The sequence below is a fragment of the Brassica napus genome, chromosome C4, assembly GCF_020379485.1.
Source record: "Brassica napus cultivar Da-Ae chromosome C4, Da-Ae, whole genome shotgun sequence".
In the NCBI taxonomy this organism is placed as follows: domain Eukaryota; kingdom Viridiplantae; phylum Streptophyta; class Magnoliopsida; order Brassicales; family Brassicaceae; genus Brassica; species Brassica napus.
In genome coordinates this window covers 36,130,299-36,154,351 of record NC_063447.1, presented here as the reverse complement: position 1 = coordinate 36,154,351, position 24,053 = coordinate 36,130,299, and the positions used below count along the sequence as shown (strand labels likewise).

Below are 24,053 nucleotides of genomic sequence, written 5' to 3'. Positions count from 1 at the left end.
TATTGCTGATGCTGCACCAAAGAAGAGTGATTGCACACCACATGCATCTAAGGGAAGAGGGAAGAGGAAGTGTGAACCATCACAGTGGGTGCAGACTCCTTTCACGAGGGGGAAGAAGCCTAAAACAAAGGCTTAGCCTAGGAGAAGCCTTATGTATTTAAGATGTTAATTTAAGTATTTTGGATGTTTAAAACTTGGTAGGAGAATGCTTTATGTTTGGATGTTTAAAACTTGTAATGCTTTTGAATGTTGGTATGTTGCAAAAGATAGGTTTGGAAAACTATATTTACAGATGTTACTATGGCCAAAAATGAATTAGTTGGATAACTGGATTTACTGGGGGATTATTGAGACCAAACCAAAATATGTAAACATGTAAAATGCCAAAAAATAGCAAAAACGGAAAACACATGTAAAATGCCAAAATATTTAATATTTTAAAAGGTAAACACATGTAAAACGTGCAGCCGCCTTATTTATATTTAGTATTATTTTAACACTTAGTAATACACGATAATCTTCAAGGTATCAGTAATACTACTATCCACATAGTAATACTTTGGCAATTTTGACGTTTATCTAGTTAAACTATCACACAATGGAAGATTTCGTAGTAAAACCAATGATTTTACGCCATAACTATCATTAAGAAGGACATTTACATAAATAATTTACCAGAAATATGTACTTTGTTTGATGCTCCTTACTCTACTTGAACCATTCACACACTAACATTGAAAGTTAAGGAAGTTTTTTGAGAAACTGATAAGCTTTTCTTAAACTATTGAAAACAAGCATCAAAAATAGTTTGAATCTACGTAGTTATCATATACACGGTCTATGCATTGAAAATAATCATCGAAAATAGTCTGAATCTACGTAGTTCTCATATACATGGACTATATATAATGGTTTAAATAACACATAATAATACAAGTAATTCTCAGTAGTCCAAATAACACATAATAACACCAGTAATTCTCAGTAGTTCAAATAACACATAATAATACCAGTACATCATAGTAGTCCAAATAACACATAATAATACCAGTACATCCTAGTAGTCCAAATAACACATAATAATACCAGTACATCCTAGTAGTCCAAATAAGACGTAATAATAAATTTCAACAATCAAACACCTGAACCCGAACCACTTCCACATTCAAAATATGCTGCAAGACCTTCTCCTCTGGCTCTGCCCGTGCCTCTGCCACTCCCTCTACCACTCCCTTTGCCTCTTTTTCCTCTTCCACGAGATTCTCCTACTGATGGAAACCTTGTTTGTTGTGGTTTTCCTTTCTTGACTTCAAAATCCGGAGGAAGTATTTTATTTGCTCTAACTTCTTCTGGTATAACCCAATCAGACATATGAGGAACATGATATATTGTCTTGTGATAAGCCAAAGCCCATTGCTCTACCAAATAGTACTTAGAACAATACTCAGATAGATGAAGTTCCTTTCCTTCTATCACGCAGTGTTCTAGTAAAGTAAAACTCTCTTTTGGACTCCCTCGCACTTCATTAGCAGCTTCTCTTTTTCCTCTCCATGCGGCGGTGTATGATACTTTCACACCAACTTTGCGATGAACCAAATCGATCAGAACTTTGGGAACTGGTGTGTCAAATGTACCAGGATAATCTTGAGCCAAAACAGATGCAACGATTTGTTTTGTGCCTTTCCTTCTATCACGCAGTGTTCTAGTAGTAACAATAGAACATGTATGCTGCTTGATATAACTTCTAACCGTCCAGAGATCTGAATTCTCTAACTTTGCAACTCGCACAAACCACTTGCAACCTTCTTTGGCTCCTCGACATTTAATCACAAATCTCTTAGTATCCGACTTCTTTATATCAAACTCAAAACATTTCTGATGTGAAGCTTTCTGAATATGAACTTTTGCTGCCTCCTTGGTGGTAAATTCTTGACCTAGAACCATATCCACACCATCATCCCATGGCTCATAGTTAGCTGCTGGTCTTACTTATGTATCTTCAAACTCATTGCCATCTTTTCCGTTGCCATTCTCATGCATCTCAATGTCTTGGTGATAAGTGAGCACACCACCAAAAACGTCATTATCATTTGCATCATTCTCAGTACCATCTTCATCACCAGCCTCTCTTGTAACGACAAAACATGTATGCTGCTTGAAATAACTTCTAACCGACCAAATATCTGAATTCTTCACCATTGCAACTCGCACAAACCACTTGCACCCATCTTTGGCTCCTCGGCATTTAACCACAAATCTCTTAGTATCCGACTTAATTATATCAAACCTAAAACAATTTTGATATGACGCGGTTTGAATAAGAGCTTTTGCTGCCTCCTTGGTTAAAAATTCTTGACCTATAACCAAATCCATACCATCATCCCGTGTCTGATTGACACCATCATACATCTCAATGTCTTCGTCAAAAGTGAGCACACCACCATTACCATCTTCATCGCCAGCCTCTATAGTCTCTCTATCAGATATACCAACATAGGCATCCGTTTCATCATTCTCAGTACCATCCTCATCACCAGCCTCTATAGCCTATCTATCAGATAGACCGACATAGCCATCAATTTCATCATCCTCTTCTGAAAATTTCACTTCTTCATTGATGAACTCCACATGTAGAACACTTCTACACTTCTCATGGTTTACTTGCAGTAGATAACCAAAGATTTCGTCATCATTCCGGATGTATGATGGCTTGTACGAATACAATACCATTGGAAAGTAACTAATCTTCACTTTCACCTTTATCTTTCTGCAAATACACTCAACCAAACCAGAGTAAGTGATCTCCTCCATTGACTTCCTAAACAAAATCGTGTGAATTTCATCTTCTCCTTCACCATCTCCTGAGATCCATTTTATTTCAGCCCCATCTTTCATATAATATCCCCCATAATCAAAACAAATGAATGTGCACTGCGGATTTTGCATTTTCCTGAGATAAAATAGAATACCATTAGTATTATCATTATTAGAGTAATTCCAGTAACTCTAGTAATTCAAGTAAATTCTAGTAAAACTATTTTACCTTAGTAATGCGTAGTTCTCCTAGTAATGCCCAGAACTTGTTCTTCCACAAACTAATCCGTTTTTAGGACGTTGTTGTTAGGATTTTACATTACCCATGATGTATAATTTATCTTAAATGAAATTACACACAAAAAATCATCAAAACATAGATAACATATACCCAAAAATCTATAAAAACAGTTTTCAAAATCTTTTTCAATCTCTCATTATTTTCATTGGATTTACTGTTTTTACACTACCCGAGCTATACACATGTTTTTAATAACATTTCAGCAAAAAAAAATCATAAAAAACGGACGTAAATTATACTTATAATCTCTTACCACAGTTTTTAAATTCGTTTTTAAACTTTCTAATTATCATCAGAATGAATATCTCCATGATATACAGGACATTTTAAGGGTGATTTTACAAAAAAAATCACATAAAACGAACAATAATTACCTTCTTTAGGAGCTTCCAAAATCACCAATGGAGGATGAAGAGGAGGAGAGAGTACGAGGAGGAAGAAGAACATGTGGACCAAAGAATTTTGATTGGTTAAGGTTAGGATGTGGGCCATGTAGGTAGTTGAATTGTGGTTGGTTTTTAATTGAGGAATAAATGGACAAATGCTAGTTTAGTGAGTGCAACAATAAAGGGATGGGATGAATAGGGTTGGGGTAATAAGCTTGAGTTTAGGAGGGTATGAGGTATATGGAGTTAATCTCCGTATAGATCTCGCCTCTAAAAAATAACTTCCAATTCCCGCCATTTTTCACTCCCCACCTTCCAGAAACCCTAATTTCAAACTCAACCTCCAACCATGCCTTCCATCCAAACCCCACCGGCTCGGATCCTCCAACTCGAGATGGAGAATTTCAAATCCTACAAGGGTCACCAGCTAGTAGGTCCCTTCAAGGACTTCACAGCGATAATCCGCCCCAACGGCGCCGGCAAATCAAACCTAATGGACGCGATCAGCTTCGTCCTCGGAGTTCGCACCGGTCAGCTCCGCGGCTCTCAGCTTAAGGACCTAATCTACGCCTTCGACGATCGAGAGAAGGAGCAGCGAGGGAGGAGAGCGTTTGTTAGGCTCGTGTATCTTCTCGACGATGGAGTGGAGCTTCGTTTCACTTGTGCGATTACTAGTGCTGGTGGGAGTGAGTATCGGATTGATAATAGGGTTGTGAACTGGGATGAGTATAATGGGAAGCTAAGGTCTCTAGGGATACTTGTTAAGGCTCGTAACTTCTTGGTCTTTCAGGTTTGGTTGCTTCTTCTTGATAGCGCCGGTCCTAGGCATAGTGAGATGAAATATTAACTATTAAAGTATAGTTCAGTAGGCTCTTTATATCATTTAGTAATTGATTCTTTTTGAGAAGCCGATATGGGCATAGCCAGATGAAATATTCACCTCGGGATCCCAAAATCATTAGATAATTAAGAAGAATATATGTATTGATCAATTGGGAAAAATGATTTTTAATTCCTCAAATATTTTAAATTAGCACTTTTAATATTCAACTACAACTTATGCAGATTTATTCCCAAAGTCATTATTAATTATGCAAAAAGAGACTTTAATAAATCAGACGTTAACTAATCGTTAGAGGCGTTAATTATAATTAAAAAAGGAGAAGGGAACGACTTTTGCTTTCAAAACTCAAGAACCCTAAAATTAATTTTCTCAGAGAAATTTCCAATCAGATTATATATGTATATTAGTTAGGCATCTTTGGTTTGATTTACCTCGTGCTTTTGAAAATGGTATCTACTATTCAATTGTTCATAATGATTATTGAAATATTTAAGCTCATCTACCCATGAGCACATTATCTCCTCGTCAAACTCATGTTGATTGTCTCCTACATATTCATTTTCATGTGTTTTTCCCTTTTAAATTCTTTATTTTTTCTTGAGTATTATTTTAACTATGATTATTTATAGACGTCTTTTGGATACATAAATTCAGTTTTGGTAAAACCTAATCGAGATTAGACACACATATATCATCAGTACTTTAACATGAAAGTAGCAAGTGAATGTTGTTATTGAAGTGCAGAGATTACTTTTATTACAAGGCATCAAAGAAACTACAAATCAGAACATGGTCCCTTCTCATAAAAGCTATAACTCTGCAAGTCTCTTGGGCTGAGCATGAGGGTCTTCTTTCATTTTCTCGTACCTCATGACATAGATTCAAGAACGTGTCTATCCACTTCTTTTTTCAGATAGCTGCACCGGAAATACCAGCGAGACATTAATGCGTCCTTCACATCTCTACACAGATAGACGATCTTGCAAGGGGAGTCGTTGATTGTTTCTTGCAGCGAAAGCAACGGCATGTGAATGGAGAACATCCTCCTTGGTGATGATGACAAGTTGGTATTCTTCATGTCCGGTGTTTGGCTATACTAGAGCATGTGTATTATTGGATAGCAAAGGATGATCATCAATGTAAGAAGAAGAAGGGTGTTTGGATCTCTCGAAGAGGGAAACTGTGAGAACCTTGAGCCAAGTTGAGACTGATTTGGAGAATGAGCAAAGAAAAATTAATCCACTGAAGAAACAATAATGTGGTTTCGAGAGTCATGTAGAAACCAGAAACAATGCAAACCCAAACATAAATACTGTAAACCAAAAATCTAAAAACAGAGTAAATCGTTTTCTTTATAAAACTGAGTTAACAAAATAATCTCAAGTGAAATGTGAAGAACACAAGCTAGGAAGAGAAGCCAAATCCTCCTTGTGATGCTTGAGAAGGTTGAGAAGTTTGAGAAGCTCCAAATGACAGAAGACTCTCCCTACAACAAACAATCAAAGTTTTACACTGAGAAAAAATTGACAACACAATAAGAAAATAAGTTAAACGAGACAAACAACCTGTGCTTTCCTTGGACGACCTCTTGGACGCTTAGGTGGAGGAGCTGCAGTGGGATTAGGACACCTAGTCTTGTTGTGACCTTCTTTGCGACAGTTTGAGCATGTTCCCACACGACCATGCCGTGTAAGCTTATGTGGATTAGTGGCTGACTCATGAGGACCTTTCCTCCTAGCATGTGTATTAGGCCTTCCTCGATTGAATCTTGAAGGAGGATGTAGCATGGGTAACCGACCTAAGCGTGGCCACAGTTTCATACCTTGAACCGACTTCATACCAGTAGAATATAGTTGGCGCCATGTAGAGTTGAGGTAGTAATCTGATACATAATTATTGAGATTCAGCTTTGTTGTTGTGATGACACACATAGAATGCATACAAGGTAGTCCATTCAACTGCCAATAGCCACAACCGCATGTTTTCTCCTCCATATTTACGGTGTAAGCATCACTGTGATACTCTATTTCATGTGAATGTCCTGTGGTCATATACCTGATGCAATCCTTAGCTTTATGCCTATTAAGTTCAATCTCCTTGTCTGCTCTTGGTGTGAACCTCTTATTCCACCTATTAGTTAACAAAGTCCGCTTTGCATTCCTGGCCATATTCTTTCTCCTAACCTCTGTCAGCATATCAAGAAGCGGCTTCCTCCTTGACTCTCTAACACTCCTATTGAAGGACTCAGACAAGTTGTTTAGATTGTCATTGCAAAACGATCCAAGCTTAAAGAACGCCCGAGACCATGTTGTTGGAGCAGTACTTTGCAGAGACTCATAAGCTCCAACATTGTACTTCTTCAGTGCCTCTAAGTTATCCCTAAAAGCTGCTGGTGTGTAGCTCCTTGCTATTTTCCAGAAAAGACGCTCAAGCTCTATGTCTTTGTTTGTCTTCTTCCAATTCTCAAGAACGTGTCGAGAACACATCCTATGCTCAGCTTTAGGAAGCTCTTCATGAACCGCATTTAGTATACCCTGTCAGGCAAATAACATATACATAAGTATAAATCATTCCAACAATATTAAAAAATATATATATATATATATATATATATATATATATATATAACAAGACTCACCCTGTGTTTGTCTGAGATTATTGTACAGTTTGATCCATCTTCAAGCCCCAAATCATTTTTCAAGAGTTGCACAAACCATCGCCAATTAGGATTGTCCTCCACTTCAACCACAGCCCAGGCAATAGGAAATATTCTATTATCCCCATCTCTGCCAACTGCAGCTAGCATTTGCCCTTTTATATCCCATTTCATAAAAGCAGCATCTAATCCAATGATCGACCTACATGACTGCCTCCAAGAAGTTTTCAAGGCTTCAAAGCAAACATAAAGACGGTAAAATCTTTGAATGCTTCCTGGCACTGGTCCTGGGATTTTCTCAACCTCCATTGTTGATCCCACATTTGATTTAAGAACCTCTTCTTGGTAATCCCAAAGCCGAGCAAAGTGAGCTTCATGTCCAGCCTTTCTTCTCGCTGAAAGCACTGATTTAGCTCTTCGACATTGTTCGGGTGAGACAATCATATTGTACTCCCTCTTTATCTCATCCACCATCTCCACCATCTCCTGTGACTTAATTTTAGGATTAATTCTAAGCCTCTCCTCAAAAAGTTGCCCAATTGTTCCACTCTTCAAAAGCTTTGTGTAACCGGATCTTACACAAATATGACTGTCATTGTAAAATTTCACCATTAACTTGTTTCTGCCTCTCTCAAAGGTACAATAGACCCTCCAATGACACTTTTCTTCTACATGTTGTGTACAGTGGGCACCAAGCCGATCAGATGAAGACTTGTAGAACTTAATATCATATTGTGTCTTCAAAGAGTACTTGAGAACCGTGTACTTGAACTCCTCAGCAGTGTTAAAAGTCTTTCCTAGTGCAAGAATGTCATCAGGCCCGTAGTTGAATTGCCTACCTTCTTCTTCCACATCACGATCATCACTGAATAAAGGATCTGGAATGTGATCATCGTCCCAAATATCATCGCCACTGTCATCGTTAGCATCATACAAATCATCTCCATCTTCTTGTGCAGCAGCTTCAAAGTGAGAAGACAAGTCAGTCTCTCCAACCTCTACTTCGAATAACATATTCTCCTTATATCCAGCCTTATCTTCAACTATAACCTCACAATCATCTCCCTCAACAGATGAACAAGAATCCGACTCTGCAATCACCTCTTCATTATGAATCTCTTCTTCTTCTTCAACAATATTAGTTACTCTTTCTTCAACAACAACAGGCCTATAACAAAAATTAACGTACTTAAATCAAACAAAAAAAATTACTGAACTCAGACATGATACAACAGAGCTTAAGTGGTTACCTTTCAATCTCTGTCGAATTTGGAATTGTGGGCTCGGCATAAAGAGGTGGTGCCCTCTGAACCGGAAGTTTATTCCCTTTACCACTAGGGTTTCCGAAGAACGTTTTCACCATACTGATTCGAAATTGCTCTGAGAAAATCAATTTTAGGGTTCTTGAGTTTTGAAAGCAAAAGTCGTTCCCTTCTCCTTTTTTAATTATAATTAGCGCCTCTAACGATGAGTTAACGTCTGATTTATTAAAGTCTATTTTTGCATAATTAATAATGACTTTGGGAATAAATCTGCATAAGTTGTAGTTGGATACATAAGTGAGAAAACCAATAAGCCTAAGGCGATAACACAGAAGAAAACTCCGACGAATAAGAGCTAGCTCCGGCCACCGTCTCGACGGAGCCGGAGGCGTTTCCACTCCTTCCTTGTTCTCGTTTAATCTTTGCTCTCCTCTTCTCCGGTTCTCTTTGGTCGATATGCAAGTCACTCTGTTACTGTCAAGGCTTCAACCCGAGCTCTATTGCGGTTGACGGTGACGGAGTCCGGCTTTCTATGGAGTGACGGCGGACGGAGTCCGGCTTTCTATGGAGTGACGGCGAGACTCACAGCGGGACGGTGGAGATGGGAGTCGGCTTTTAGGGTTAAAGCTTTTGTCAGATCTGATTTTCCTTTCTGCAGATCTCCGACGGTAGCTTTGTGACGGCGGCGCGTGGCGAGGTAAGACAGCTCCATCACCACGGATCTACCTCCCTCTGTGGCGGTGGGACTGTTGGAGGATATTTGTAACGGGCGGCATATGCAATTTGGTGTCCCTGCCTCGCTTCCGATGTCAAGACCTGCCTTTTTCAGTCTGAACTGTGTTGTTCGGTTCTTAGCTTAGAGTCGGGATTGTGATTGTTGGAGAGATGTAGTTTGATCGTAATGTGCCATTGGTGATTGTTTGTTAGTACACAAGCTGAATTCTTATCAATAGGAGACTAATAGTTGGAGCAATTGGAAACTGTCAAACTTCATCATCGCTTGTTGGAGAATCATGTTCTCTAAATGTTGTAGTGGCTCAAGTTTTAGTTTGTTGATGTCAAGAGTCCCCATGGTGAGAGTTGATTTAGCAGATTTTACTTAGTATGGTGGTGGTTGTAGTGGTCGCTTGCCGTTTCGTTTCTTCTTCCATGAGTGGGTCTGGAGTGGTTCGTTTCGTTTGGCAAGGCTTCGTAGTCGTGAAGAGTTTGTTTGGACTTCTATCTTGGAGTAAGTGGGCGTTGAGAACGTCGCAGCCGTCTCTGAAGGTTGTGTGAATCTGAATCAAATAATGGTTCGTCCTGTTAGGTAATGAAGTTATAGGGTCTTGGTGTCTTGGACGTTATCGTGTGGCGGGCGTGAGCAGCAACGATAAGTCGTGGTGTCTTGGGTGCAGGAGGTGGAGTTCTTCGTGTGGCGGGCTACGTGCAGCAACGACAATTCCCGATCATTGGCTCCTACTATGTTTTAAATTCTGCTAAGTCATCTTGTTTACTGTTCTTGGGCAATTGGTAAATCATCTGTCTAGTTTTAGTCTTAGCTTTGGTCTGTTTTTTTTGTTGCAAAAGCTACCCAGGCGTGGGTTCTAGTTGCCGCCTTCATGTGGGCTCTTGTGTCTGGGGATTGCTCTTGCATCCGCCAATTGATGTATCAAACCGTGTTTCCTCTATGGAATGAATTTCACCCGTGAAAAAAAAAAAAGTTGTAGTTGGGTATTAAAAGTGCTAATTTAAAATACTTGAGGAATTAAAAACCCTTTTTCCCTTGATCAATTAGTAATTGTTTTAAGCCTAGCGTCGTGAATCTCTCTGGCCCTGTTTCTTGATATCAATTTCGTGGCTTGTGACTTGGTTCTGATGAAAAGAGTTTTGAATTTGAATTTGTAGGGTGATGTTGAATCGGTTGCTTCCAAGAATTCGAAAGAACTCACTGGGCTTCTCGAGCAGATTTCTGGTTCTGATGAGCTTAAGAAAGAGTATGAAGAGTTAGAAGAGAAGAAGGCTAGAGCTGAAGAGAAAGCAGCTCTTATATATCAGAAGAAGAAAACGATTGGGGCTGAGAAGAAGCTCAAGAAAGCGCAGAAGGAAGAGGCTGAGAAGCATCTGAAGCTGCTAGATGAACTGGTAATTATGTTGATATTTGCTCTTGTTTGTGGAACTATACTCCTTGCCCTCTTTTTAATATGGATTCATGTCTTGCAGAAAGCGCTGAAGAGAGAACACTCTCTGTGGCAGTTGTGTAACATTGAAAATGATATCGAGAAGGCGAGTGAAGATGTTGATGCTGAAAAGAGCAATAGTAAAGATGTCATGGAAAAGCTGGAGAAGTTTGAACATGAAGCTCGTGACTCGTGAGAGAAAGATCGAACAAGCTAGGTATTTGAAAGAAATTGCTCAACGTGAAAAAAAAATTGCTGAAAGAAGCTCGAAGCTTGGAAAATACGTGAGTATACTATTCTCCCTTGGAAGTCTTTAGTTAACATACTTTTTTCCACTTATATATTTACTTTCTTCTGTCTGCAGCAACCTGAGCTTCTGAGATTGAAGGAGGAAATAGCTCGCATAAAGTCAAAAAATGGAGAGCAATCGAAAGGAGGTGGATAAGAGGAAAAAGGAAAAAGGGAAGCATTCCAAAGAAGTTGAAGAGATGCAGAAAAGCATTAAGGATCTGAATAAGAAAATGAACGAATTAAACGAGAGGAGACAAGATAGCAGCGGAAAGCTACCAATGCTTGACAGTCAACTGCAAGACTATTTTCGAATGTGAGTTTGAAAGATATAAGGTTTTTCCCTCTCTTTTAGTCAGAAGCATTGCCATTTTCCAACTGTCTTGAGGTTATCAATGTTCACCAACTTGCATTCTCTATGTGATCGATTTAGTGGTGACATGAATACTTGGGTTTACTTGCTATTTCACACTCTATTTTATCAAGTTTAGTGAACGAATTGTTGGGTGGGCATTTAGTAAGTCTTTTCTCTGCTTTGAAGAATGGTCTAACCAAACAAATTGTTAAGCGTTTTGTTTGACAGAATGACATATATTTGGTTGTTTTTACAAGCTATTATATTTGCTGTCCTTCTGAGTTTTTGTACTATTCTTCTAGATTCACCATCTACATGCATATTCTTCCACCCTTTTGAATCCTTATGAACCACTTTGTTTTCTTATCGATTTTCCTTCATGTTTATCAATCTCAGAAAAGAAGAAGCTGGGATGAAAACCATCAAGCTAAGAGATGAGAAAGAGGTTCTAGATAGGCAATATCACGCTGATCTCGAAGCATTGAGGAATCTGGAAGAAAACTATCAGCAACTAATAAATAGGGAGAATGATCTTGATGAACAAATTGAGCGAATGAAATCCAGGCAAAAAGAGATCGACGATTCTTCTTCGGAATATAAGAATGAACACTGCAAGAAAAGCATCGAGATGCCAGGTTAGTATGTGTCCTCCACTCACTAGATTGTCTAGTGTCAGAAAGTTGTGTTTTTATTTTAATCTGATAGTTTCTAACCCGCTTCTACGATGCACAGAAAGGCGTCTGAGAAATTGAAGACTAGTATCGCAGAATTAGAAGACCGGTTGAGTGATCTAACGGCTGAAAGATACGAAAATGAGAGAGATAGTAGGCTAACGCAGGCTGTTGAGTCTCTCAAGCGTCTATTTCAAGGAGTTCATGGTCGGATGACTGATCTTTGTCGACCAAACCGGAAGAAGTACAACCTTGCAGTTACTGTTGCTATGGGGAGATTTATGGATGCAGTAGTTGTAGAAGATGAAAACACCGGAAAGGACTGCATCAAGGTATTTCGTATATGCTTCTTGTTTTGTTCCATAGTTGTGCATACTTTTTCATAATTCTATCTCTTCTCAGCTGACAATTACAGTTTATTTGAATAAGATATTCTTTACCATAATACTATACTCTAGCCTATGCCAACAAATTAATAGTGCATTAAACACTACCACCTCTTAACGGTGATCAATTCATATTATTGCTAAGTAGGGAAAATGTGTTATAAAAGAGTAGGTAGCATGTAGGATGTAATTATCTTTATGCATATTTCGTTTCATATAATTAAGAATTGAGCCCCATTCTGTGTTCCTTGGCTTCAACTTGACTTTGCGGATCTTTTTTTACATTGATTCAAAACAATACGAAGAACATGTTGAAAATCATTTTCTACCACTACTCTAGGTATGGGATAAAATGAGTTTATTTGTTATTTGCAGTACCTGAAAGAACAAAGGCTTCCTCCTATGACATTTATTCCTCTTCAGTCAGTACGTGTCAAGCCAGTGCTTGAAAGATCGAGAAATTTGGGCGGCACAGCGAAGCTGGCGCTCGATGTTATCCAATATCCTTTGTGGGTAGCTTGAGATCATTTGGATGTATTATATCATAGATCGACCAACGTAGGAAGGTTAATGTGAGAAGGTTTCCAGTTTATGTTTTTAAACCTTAACCACGCCACGTTCGATCCTGAATTGGAGAAGGCGGTCCTCTTTGCTGTTGGAAATACTCTTGTCTGTGACGATCTTGAAGAAGCAAAATCTAACAAATGGGATGATAAGAAAATTAAAGGTTTGAATTATTGAGTTGTCACCAACTGGTTTAAAGTGCCTTCACTTTCAGGGTCTGAAGACTCATCATGATTTCGGTTGTGCAGGACTGGTGAAAAAGAAAGAAGAATGTGAACAAGAATTGGAAAATATTGGATCTATTCGAGAGATGCAGATAAAGGAGTCCGAAATATCTGGTAAAATAAGTGGAATTGAGAAAAAGATTCAATATGCGGAAATTGAGAAGGTTAACCAATTTATCTTTTCCAAGATGCTTACTTTTATAATTTACTTCAGTGTATACTGTTCAGGAATTACTAATTAGTGGATTTGTTTTACAGAAAAGCATCAAAGACAAACTTCCAGATCTTGAGCAAGACAAGCGGAATATTACTGAAGAAAGTAGACGCATAAATCTTGAACTTTCTAAGGTAATCTAATATCTTTTTTCTGATATTTGGTAAATTTTTAAAAGCCGATGACAATAATATGACTGAGTGCCGTTGGTATTATAGTCAAGAGCTGAGGTTGATAAGAGGAATGCAGAGATCAGGAAGTTGGAGAAAATAATCAATGAGATTGTGGACGGTATCTATAAGGATTTTAGCCAGTCTGTTGGTGTTGCTAACATACGTGAATATGAAGAAAAGCAGCTCAAGGAGGCTCAAGAAGTGGCTGAAGAAAGGCTGAATCTGAGTAACCAGCTTGCTAAGTTAAAATACCAGTATGTCGTCTCTTATGCTCTGTTTTTCTGGTTACATATAACTTCTCAAAATCTATCTATTTCTTATGTCCATTTCTCTGCTCCGACCCTGAAGTCGACTTTTCATCTGTTTTTTCTCGGTTCTGGTTAAGAATAAACTTTTTGCTGCGCATCATATTGGTCTTGCATTTTGACTTTCACGTACCTCATAGAAAAGAAAGTCACTACAACTCTGTGAGATTTATGTGATTAATAGGCAGCTATTTGATAAGAACCTTGGTATTATCTTCCTCAAACACAAACAATTGTAGTATACGATCCTCTCACGAGCATAATCGCATTATTCTACAATGTTCACCCTCTCTCAGACTATTACAGTTTCGATATCCTTTTACATTGTAAAGTTTTGTATTTATACTAAGCTGAAAAGAAATAACTGCAAAGTCTCTCAATCTCTCAGAGTCTTTGATCAGCTTTCAAATGTTTTCTTCTTCCAACTGCTTTCAAATAACTACAGCTCTGTGAGATTTATGTGATTAATAGGCAGCTATTGTCTACCTTATCAAGTGTGTAAAGGTCATTATATGTAGTTTTGTAAAAATCTTAATGTCAAACTCTGCAATACGTTAGCTGGCTTGCTAAGTTGCCATACTGCTTTCTAATGAATGGAACTCGAGTTGTCCAAATGGAAGCCTTTTTTCTTGGTCAACTTAAATAGAGTTTATTGAATTTCAGGGTGGAATACGAGCAAAACCGAGATGTGGGGTCACGAATTCGAAAGCTAGAATCTTCTGTCAGTTCCTTGGAAGCTGATTTGGAAAAAATACAGAAGAGGAAGTCTGAACTCAAGGAGTTAACAGAAAAAGCTACTAATGAAATCAACAATTGGAAGAAGGAAATGCTAGGTATTTGATTCTGTCTCTACTTAAATCTGATGGCCTCGATTCTATGCTATGTTTTTTCAATTACTAGAGCCTTTATGATTTGTCAATTTGATGGTTTCATTCATAGTAAGACATCAACATGATTCAGTATAGTACATTGTCCGTGTTGAGTTTGCTTCGTCACTATTGATGACCTCTTATGTTGGAGCCTTGATACTGGAGTAATGAAATATGGAATAAAATATGGAACATTCTTACTCTTTTGCGAGACTGTCTAATTGTATGGATCTTTAATCACTCTTTAACAAATTGATTGTTTCGTTACATTGATCCTTGATGTTTGTAGATATCTCTGACTTTGGTTTGAACAAAAGTTGGTACGTACATGATCTGCTAGACCTCATGCGTTAATTGTATGGTTACACTTCATCATAAAAGAAGCGATCATATTAAGATAAAATGCTAGTTGCTGACAAATGGCCAATGTGATGATTCAGTATTATAGATTCTCTTCCCTTGTTATCATCTTTGCTTAAACTAATATAAGCATAGGTAACCTATACCTGTCTGATGTTCTTTGCCTAGCACAAATCTGCAGCGGTTTCTTCTTTCACTGAGGTGCGTATATTCTAATACTCTTGCTTGCAGAGTGCAAACAAAAATCAGAAGAGTATGAAAAGGAAATCCTGGATTGGAAAAAGCAGGTTTCTCAAGTGACAACAAGCATAACCAAACTCAGTCGTCAGATACTTTCTAAGGTAAAATGGAGACTCATTAAATCCTTTCCCAAAGATCTGGTATGTCTCTAAGTATAGGTCCACTAAAGCTCTTTTTGCTATCAGGAAACGCAAATTGGGCAGCTGATCTCGCAAAAACAGGAAATAACTGAGCAGTGTGAGCTCGAACGTATTACCCTTCCTGTTTTATCAGATGCTGCGGAGGAAGATGACTCAGCTGGGCCACAGTTTGACTTTAGTGAGTTGGATAGAGTTTATCTCAAAGAACGGAGACCATCTGCTCGTGACAAGATAGATGCGGAATTTAGGCAGAAAATAGAATCTGAAACATCAGAGGTTGAAAGAACGGCCCCAAACTTGAGAGCACTTGACCAGTACGAGGCTATACAGGAGAAAGAAAGACAAGTTAGCCAGGAGTTTGAAGCTGCCAGGAAGGAGGAGAAACAAATGGCGGATGCATACAATGTCGTAAAGCAGAAGAGGTAACTCGAAATTTCTCTTGTGAATGATCTCAGCTTTGAAGAATGTTGCTACCAAATAGCATCGACTTTATAGTGGAACCAAAACTCGACAAATAAAAGTCTGAAGATTCTAGTTCTGTGGAAAGTACCTAATAGAGTTACTCTTTGGATAAACGCCATGATTAGAGTTTTTGCTGCTGACTACGAACTGTTTGTGCAGGTATGAGCTATTTATGGGAAGCTTTCAACCACATTTCTAGCATTATTGACAAGATCTACAAGCAGCTAACCAAGAGCAATACACATCAAATGGGTGGGACTGCTTATCTAAACCTAGAGAATGAGGATGATCCGTTTCTACATGGTATAAAGTATACTACAATGTCCCCAACAAAGCGTTTTCGTGACATGGAAAAGCTCTCTGGAGGAGAGAAAACAGTTGCGGCCTTGGCATTGCTCTTCTCCATCCATAGGTATCCCTAAAGACCTAGTGACTTTGTCATCTTGTTAGGTTTTGAGGTTCTGATGAAGTTGCTGGTACTGTTTTCCCTTTCCATCTTCTCAGCTACAGGCCTTCGCCTTTTTTCATACTGGATGAAGTGGATGCTGCGCTCGATAATCTAAACGTTGCAAAAGTTGCTCAGTTTATTCGTACCAGATCCTGCCAAGCCGCATGTGACAATCAGGAAGCAAAGGATGGGAATGGCTTTCAAAGCATTGTAATATCTCTCAAGGACAGCTTCTATGACAAGGCCGAAGCGCTTGTTGGAGTTTACAGAGACGTCGAGAAGAGGTGATGATTCCCACATCAAATCTCTACTTGTATCTTATTTAACCATGCGTGCTACCATTATTTTGGCTAATATCTGAGAACTTGTTCACGATTCATTTGCTGCAGTTGCTCGACTACAATGTCGTTTGATCTTAGGAACTACCAAGAATCGTGATAGGTTCAGCAGCACACCCTGGGGGGTTTTAGTTTAGGTAAGCATTATAAGCTCTAACTTTGTATATACAGCAAGTACTGAATGTTGATTAATTTAGGGGCTTTTCTTAACACCGTGTCTGGCAATGTTCGTAGGTGTGTGGAACTTTTTAGTGTGATATCAGAAACTCTGGATGTTAGTTTATTAATCTGGTTGATTTAATGATGTCTTAGTATGATGATATTTTAGTTTGTGTATGCATTGTTTCAAGTTCATATTGAATGTTTCTAGCTTAGTAGGGGTCTAATATGGACGAAGTTTATATTTATACTGTGTGCAGAATGTAGACGATGGACGGCTTCGATAAAAAAATAACATAAAACAAAGAACTTTGATCTGAACTCTGATAATTGTACTTTCCATCTCACAATGTAAATCACATCAAACTTTTACACCTCAGTACTTATGCAGATTATATAAGTAGATAGTTGACCCCCAAAAATGTAAGTAGATATATTTGGCATAAAATGCATCAAGAAAAACGAGTGATTGTGTCATGTTGGGCTCCGACCATTCTTCTACCACCCGCTCGATTAAAAACTGCTTTTAGTTATTCAGTTCTTTTTATCATACCGGAGAGAGACTATCAAAGACCATCCAATATTCAGTAAAACACATAAAAAGAATATTACATGTTATATAATAAGGGATTTAATGAAATTGTGTATGTATATATAAAGTAAGGTTCGATTCTTTTTTAAAACTTTTGTTATTTTTTTTTTATCAAACTTACGTATAGTTCGTGGAAGGGAATCTATAAGAGTAAACAAAAACTTATATAAAATTAATTATAAATATAAGATAAAATGAAACTTAGGCAATAGAATAAGAAAAGATGAAGGGAACAAAATATAAGGAAACAAAATAAATAAGAAACTGAGAAAACCACAACTGCTGTGAAAAGTGTCTTCAGAACTATTCGTTTGCAATCCTATTAAGAACAATAACAAAGGATATCAGCTTTCAAAACTAAACACAGTTATTTAACAAAATCAGTAAACGAAATGTAATAATACATGGCTAGTGTTAATATGATGAACGCAACTCGCCACAATTATATAAAATATTCACTAATTAATATGGCATAACTTGCGCTCCAATGCATAGATAAAACTTGTCTTAACACTTGAATGCTAAGCAATTAACGCAGATCAATTTTGGATCCATAATCTAACTTTTTTTATACGACCCTAATTGACATAAATTACTTGATGGTTTAAAAATCAATAAATAAACATTATGAATTGATTCCAAAATTGATCCCAGAATTTTAGAAACGCCTTGAGTTAAACGTTCTATTCACGTTTTATAAAATAAGGAAACCAAGATTGCGAATTGATTCAAAAAATCAATCATCAAATCTATTGGTGTAAGTCAATGAAAGTAAATTAAAAATCAATCAAAAACATAGTAAAAAACTGTGACTCCAAAAAAAAAAATTATAACGAAACATACTAAAACGGTTATTCCAAAACAATTTGATGGCATGCGTACGACAATTGTGGGTGGATTATGGCTGACCGCTAATTCATATACACCATAGCTATACAATTAAGATTATTCTAATTATTAGTATCACATAATAAAAAGATAATTTTGTGAAAATCGCCATACTAATTCGAAGTTCTTCAACACAATGTTATACTTCGTCTTCCAGATAAAGTGCTCTAATTATTAAACTTTTGATATTCATATAGATTAGTTTTGATACCATTCAAATTACCCTAAGGAGTGAATTACTCTCTCAAATAAGAGGTTCAGTTGCAGCACTTAGGGATCAAATCCACAAGGAGCTAGGGAACCTATTAAATCTAGTCAGGTTATTAATTCTAGGTGTTTGTTGTTTTATGGTTTAAAAGTAAATAGCAATCCTAATTGAGCAAGTCTATTGCTCAACTAACAAGATGATTGGGGGTGTAACTTTATTGGAAGATATTAGATGCAGGGTTTCTATTCAGGTGTTAGAGATTATAATCCTATAGATGCCTAACAGTTGCATACATGATATATTAGAGCTCGACTCCTTAATCACAGTGATCAGCGATGGCAATGTTTCACTTGTTAACTAACTAGATCTTGGATCTCAGCTGTCGTCTTTTGATCACAAGAAAGTGTCGATCGATGATCCTATATGGATATCGATCGATACACCTTTCGCAATATCGATCGATTGTCAGAAGACAATATCGATCGATAGCTTCTAGCTAAGCCCTAGGCGCGGGTTGATAATGCTCACTAGTCTCCTAGATCAGCGGTTAGCTCTCTCTAGCAGTCCTAGCATGACAGATTAGATTCAGGACAGGATGATCAAGGATGCTTGACACATGCAAATTCCTAGGTTCATGTTCTAGTTAGCAAGGCTAAAACAAGCATTAAGAACAATCAATCAATGAATATCACAACTCAGCAAATCTATAGTTGGGGCTAATCCCTCTAACCTATTTGAACCCTTAATCTAACAAGTAAACTACACATACATAGCTAAGCAATTCATGACACAAAATATAGATAAAAACTGCATAGAAAAGAATAGATGAATCAATGGAGTTCCAATCACAAATCTCTCTATGATTTTCTCTTAAAACTCTCTCTCTCTCTCTCTCTCTCTCTCTCTCTCTCTCTCTCTCTCTCTCTCTCTCTCTCTCTCTCTCTCTCTCTCTCTCTCTCTCTCTCTCTGAAAGTAAGAATACAATGGTGGCTCCAAAACTCTTTGCCTCCTAACACTTAGGCAAGTATATAACTATTAGGTTAAAAACTCGTCAGGGGTAATCTTGTAATCTGGTGAAGCCTTGGGTTTAAAGTCGGCTGGAACCAAGTCGCGCATCTCGCGTCTCGACATCGATCGATGGTACAGGATGTACATCGATCGATCATAATTTTCAATCGTCGAGGCTTCTCTTCTGTATCGATCGACGGCACTGGATGTGCATCGAATGATTGCTTCTTCTTCGTATCGACCTCTAATGGTCAGCTCGGATGAAATCTCTTTTAAGCTCCTAAATGCTCTATAATCATCACTTTATTCCAAGATACTGCTGAACCTGAAAACATACCTAATAGGATAGAAATATAATATATAGATAGTAAAACACTTATATACCATGGATGAAAATGGGTCAAATCCATGGTATATCAACTCCCCCAGACTTACCATTTTGCTTGTCCTCAAGCAAAACAAACAGGCAGTCTCTCTGAAAGAGGTTTGAAAACAGCAGAGACTCACAGATTTAAAACATAGAAATCATCACCTCTACAATTTCGCAAACCACATCTAAAAAGTCCTAATAACAAAAGCACATTATGCAATATCCTAGCTTAGCAACCAAATTCAACTAGTCTACAACTCAGCAAATCATGTCTGACATTCCCCTCTACTAACCTCATTTCTTAGCATAAATATAAAAGTGCATGCTTTACCTTGGGAGTATCGATCACATGATGCAAGGATTTCCAGACAAGTATCTGGAACTGCAGGTAAAAGTTAGTTCCTAATTTCTCTCTTGAGTCAAAGTCTGCTTCCATTGTAGGATCAGTGACCAAGATTGGACAGGCTTCCATGAATCAAGACTTAATGGTGGTTGCCACCAAGCCCTGTTCACTTCTGTTTGACCTATATTCAAGAATTCTTTGTGAAGCGAGCCTTGAAGATTGCCGCCTCCAAGTTCCGTTCAAATTCTTTTATTGGAATCTTTATGAATCAAGCCTTAATGGTTTTAGCCACCAAGTCATGTTCAGACTCCTCCTAACTAGATCATAAGTCCTAATTAAGTAGTAAATTTCAGATTTTTTTTTATAGATAAAACTAACTACTCTAGGGTCGAAAATAGAGAGAGGAAATGTGATAAATGAATCTACACAAGGCACCTTCCAGACTTGTCTGAAGAATCTGATCCCATGTATACCAAGCCCCAAGACAAACGATTATGTCAGGTTTAGTGTTGGAGGTCAGCTTTGGTTCCTTCAAACAATCAAGGCAAGTGTGTATAGTTGACAGGTTGATCCCCTTTAGCATCTTTAGTACTATCTGCAATCAGTAAATCTAGAATGGTGCTAAAGAGTGGTTAGACATTCAAGTATATATCAATAATAAGATCATAATCCCTTTCACATAGCTAAGCATAACTTTATTAAAATCCTTTTATAAAAATCAGAATAAATAATATCAGTAAACCTCCCCCCAGACTTAAATTACACTGTCCCAGTGTAACACAGTCGGAGTTATGGTGGAAATAAATCATAAGTACTCAATGTAACAAGTTAGGAAGATAAACCTGACCGGAGTGGGAATCGATCGATGTGCGTCGGTATGCATTGATCGTCGTATGTGATTGTAGGTCGATCGATGTCGACGTCTCGTCCACGGTCGATATGTTGGTAATCATCCTACTTGGGTCTTGCAATAAATCTGAAAGAATGAAAACGAAAGTAAATACTAGTAACTAAGAAAACCAATTAAAATTACCTAATAGTGGGTTGCCTCCCACTCAGCGCTTTGTTATAGTCATTTAGCTTGACTGTGGTGGTAAGTGGCTAATTGGTGGAAAGACAGCTACTTGTTGGGAAACAAGCATCCACCTCATCTCTGCACATTCTGGACCAAGCTGCAATGAAACTTCTTGTGGCCTCATCATTTCTGGTCTATCTCTCATCCATCTTCTGTATTGCATTTGAGATGTTCTGTAGCCTTTCTAGGATGTTTTCAATGCTGTACTGATGCCATCCTATCTTGTCGTAGGCGTATGCTGATAGCTCGTTCAGTTCCTCATGCATTGACTCCATTTTGTTTTGTATCAGCTGCTCGTCGTTTGGTGTAGACGTGGTATCGATCGATGCGACCAAGTGTTTATCGGTCGATGTTGGTGCCTTACTGTCGATCGGTTTGGAGCATTTTTTGGTGATCGATGCTGATATCTGGTGTTGAGATGCGAGTTGCCTCTGAATGGCTTTGACTTCCTTTTGTAACCACTCTGCTTGGCTATCCAGTCCACCAAGTCTGACGTCGAATGGAAACTAGATGTCATCACACCGCTTCTCAAGTCGTTCCTCCACGGTGTCTAGAGCTGTGTAAAGCTTTGATGTGATCTGATCAACTTCTGCTGTTGTGTAGGGAAGATGTTCTGTAGGTTTCTTGCCGTTGAGCGATGCCCTATAGAACCTATCGATCGATGTTGAACCTTCTTCCTGAAAATCATGTTGATCATTAAGCTTGCCAATGTCCCTCTGGACATTCATCATCTGTGTAGACAAGGTGTCCAAGTATCGCTTGATAGGTGAGGTGAAACGGTCGTGCATATCCTCGTAGGTTTGTAACCTATCTTCCATGGCTGCGAACATGCTGTCGATCGATGTGATGGTGCAGATATCGATCGATGTGGCTGGTTGTGGATCCTTCTTGCGAATGGTGTCCAAATCTTTCTGTAGCAAATTAATTCTCGTGTTTAACCAGTCCACGTTGTTTTTGAGAGGGTTGTATACATCGTTGATCCCCGTGTTGATGTATGCGATCTCCCATTCAGCCTTCTTCTCTGCCAAACTTTCCGGTTCTGCAGGAATCTGGGATGTTTGTGGCTTGACGTCGATCGATGTTGCTTTGTTGGCGTCGATCGATAGTGATGTTGTAGCTTCTTTCTCAAGGTTGTGCTGCATACTCTCAATCTCTGTCCTCATCTCTGCCATACTTCTGAAAAGCTCATTGTAACCTCTGTCCAAAGGCTGATAAGTGTCATCTACCAATGTCTTGAGTTCATCTCCTAGCTTTTCCTGAGCTCTACAAATACCAGTCACCATCTCATTAATCTTATCCTTGGTGTAGATCTCTGGTGCCAGTTTTGTAGGTGTGAAAGAAGTGGCATGTTCTGGAAGACATAAGTGACTCTCTTCAAATAGGGATGCTCTCTCCAGAATTTTTCTGATGTTGTCCTTGGTAACATGGATCATCTCACCAGCTACACTCCTTGCATATCCAGGCTCATATCTGTAGACACCATATTCGTCCTTCTGTTCCCATATGAACTTTCTGGCTCCATAGATGTCATAAGCGCGATGTCCAAATTCGTAACGTCTATCGATCGATGGTGAAGGTGCCTTGTCGAGCGACATTGGTGTTACCTGTCGAACGATGTAGGAGCAACCTTGTCGATCGACGCTTGGCCAACTGGTCAGCACGATTGGTGTGAACCAATTTCTGTTGTGCCGGCCCTTGGATATTCGTCTGGAACAGCTGGAATGTTGTCTGGAATGCTGCGTTGCTGCATAAACAAGTTGTATGGTCCATTGGCCACCTGAAGAATTTCTGCTATGTCCTCTCTGGATACTTGTAGAATCCTTCCATCCATAGCTCTTGCATGGCCATCTGGGTTCCTGAAATACCAAATTCATCAGGAGTTAGAAAACCGTAATCAATACTCATATTCTTCTTAGTAAATAAAGAAAGTTTAGGTTTAGAATGAGAATCGATCGATGTTGATACTGGAGTATCGATCGATGGTAGACGTTTGTCTGCTGAATTAGGGTTTTGGGATCGAATTCTCTTCCTTGATGTTCTTTCTGATTGGTTAGTGAGAGCATTCATCTTTTCTGCTTCGGTGTCGTGATAAGTTATCTGGGGTGCAAAACTCCTTATATAGGTGTTGGTAAACCTACTTGGGATTGGAAAATTTCCTTTCTCTTTTTTAAGGCGGCGGCTTTGTTATCGATCGATGTACCAGGTGTGGTATCAATCGATGCATAAGATCGTTTTGGTGGATGAGGGTGGGTATCGACCGATGCTGAGTAGACTCTATCGATCGATGGTGGAGACGTGTTGTTGAAGGAATGACTTGAATATCTATCATCCTGCATAGCAATCTCTATAGCTCTTTCCTTCCAGTAATCCTCATCATACTCCTCAGTAAGATCTTCATTGGATGAAGGAATTACAGTCTCTACTGCAAAATTTTCATGGACTCCACTGTCTGCCCAACTGCCTATGGAATAGTCATCACGTCCTCTTTTGTTGGGTTGTTGAAAGGCAAAGTTTGGATAACACTGATCTGGTAACGTGAAATGGTCAATCGGATGCTTCCCGTCGAGCGACGTGGGATAGTGTTCATCGGTTGTCAGTGACTCATTGGAATCGATCGATGATGCAGTGTGAGTGTCGATCGATTCTGAGTACTCTATTTCCTACTCTGCTCTACAATGGCATGCTGCAATGTAGCCAAGATCATTTCCAAGCTCCATGAGGTTGACCTGTTGTCTCACAACTCGAACTGGGTCATAGTGGACGTCTGGATCTATCAGTGTCAGACACAATCTGTTGGTGTTCATGTCACATACAACTCCTACTGTAGCCAGGAAAGCTCTTCCAAGCAGAAGTGAGGAGTTCCAGTTAAGCTTGATGTCCAAGACATGAAAATCTACTGGGACAAGGGCATTACCAATTTGTACCTCAAGGTCTCTTATGATGCCTCCTGAGCT

At 38.6% G+C, this 24,053-nt stretch overlaps 2 protein-coding genes and 1 pseudogene across 2 annotated transcripts; 2 read left to right on the top strand and 1 right to left on the bottom strand.

The window, feature by feature from the left end:
* Positions 1–3,850: 3,850 nt before the first annotated feature.
* LOC125575350 (structural maintenance of chromosomes protein 1-like) lies at positions 3,851–4,348 on the top strand. Its single transcript, XM_048755828.1, has one exon. The coding sequence runs from the start codon at positions 3,851–3,853 to the stop codon at positions 4,346–4,348; it is 498 nt and encodes a 165-aa protein (XP_048611785.1).
* A 1,376-nt stretch (positions 4,349–5,724) lies between these two features.
* LOC125586042 lies at positions 5,725–8,364 on the bottom strand. Its single transcript, XM_048755827.1, has 4 exons — positions 8,252–8,364; positions 6,984–8,169; positions 5,931–6,879; positions 5,725–5,831 (listed from the first exon to the last, which is right to left on the bottom strand). The coding sequence occupies exons 1-4, from the start codon at positions 8,362–8,364 to the stop codon at positions 5,725–5,727; spliced, it is 2,355 nt and encodes a 784-aa protein (XP_048611784.1).
* Positions 8,365–9,367: 1,003 nt separating this feature from the next.
* On the top strand, positions 9,368–16,810 carry LOC106365762 (annotated as a pseudogene).
* Positions 16,811–24,053: the final 7,243 nt, after the last annotated feature.

Excerpts from the sequence above, each read along its gene's own strand:
- LOC125586042 (XM_048755827.1), bottom strand. The coding sequence starts at position 8,364 with ATGGTGAAAACGTTCTTCGGAAACCCTAGTGGTAAAGGGAATAAACTT. Across the intron at positions 8,170-8,251 it reads AATTCGACAGAGATTGAAAG|GCCTGTTGTTGTTGAAGAAA; the intron begins GTAACCACTTAA and ends TTTTTGTTATAG. Across the intron at positions 6,880-6,983 it reads TAATCTCAGACAAACACAGG|GGTATACTAAATGCGGTTCA; the intron begins GTGAGTCTTGTT and ends TTTGCCTGACAG.
- LOC125575350 (XM_048755828.1), top strand. The coding sequence starts at position 3,851 with ATGCCTTCCATCCAAACCCCACCGGCTCGGATCCTCCAACTCGAGATG.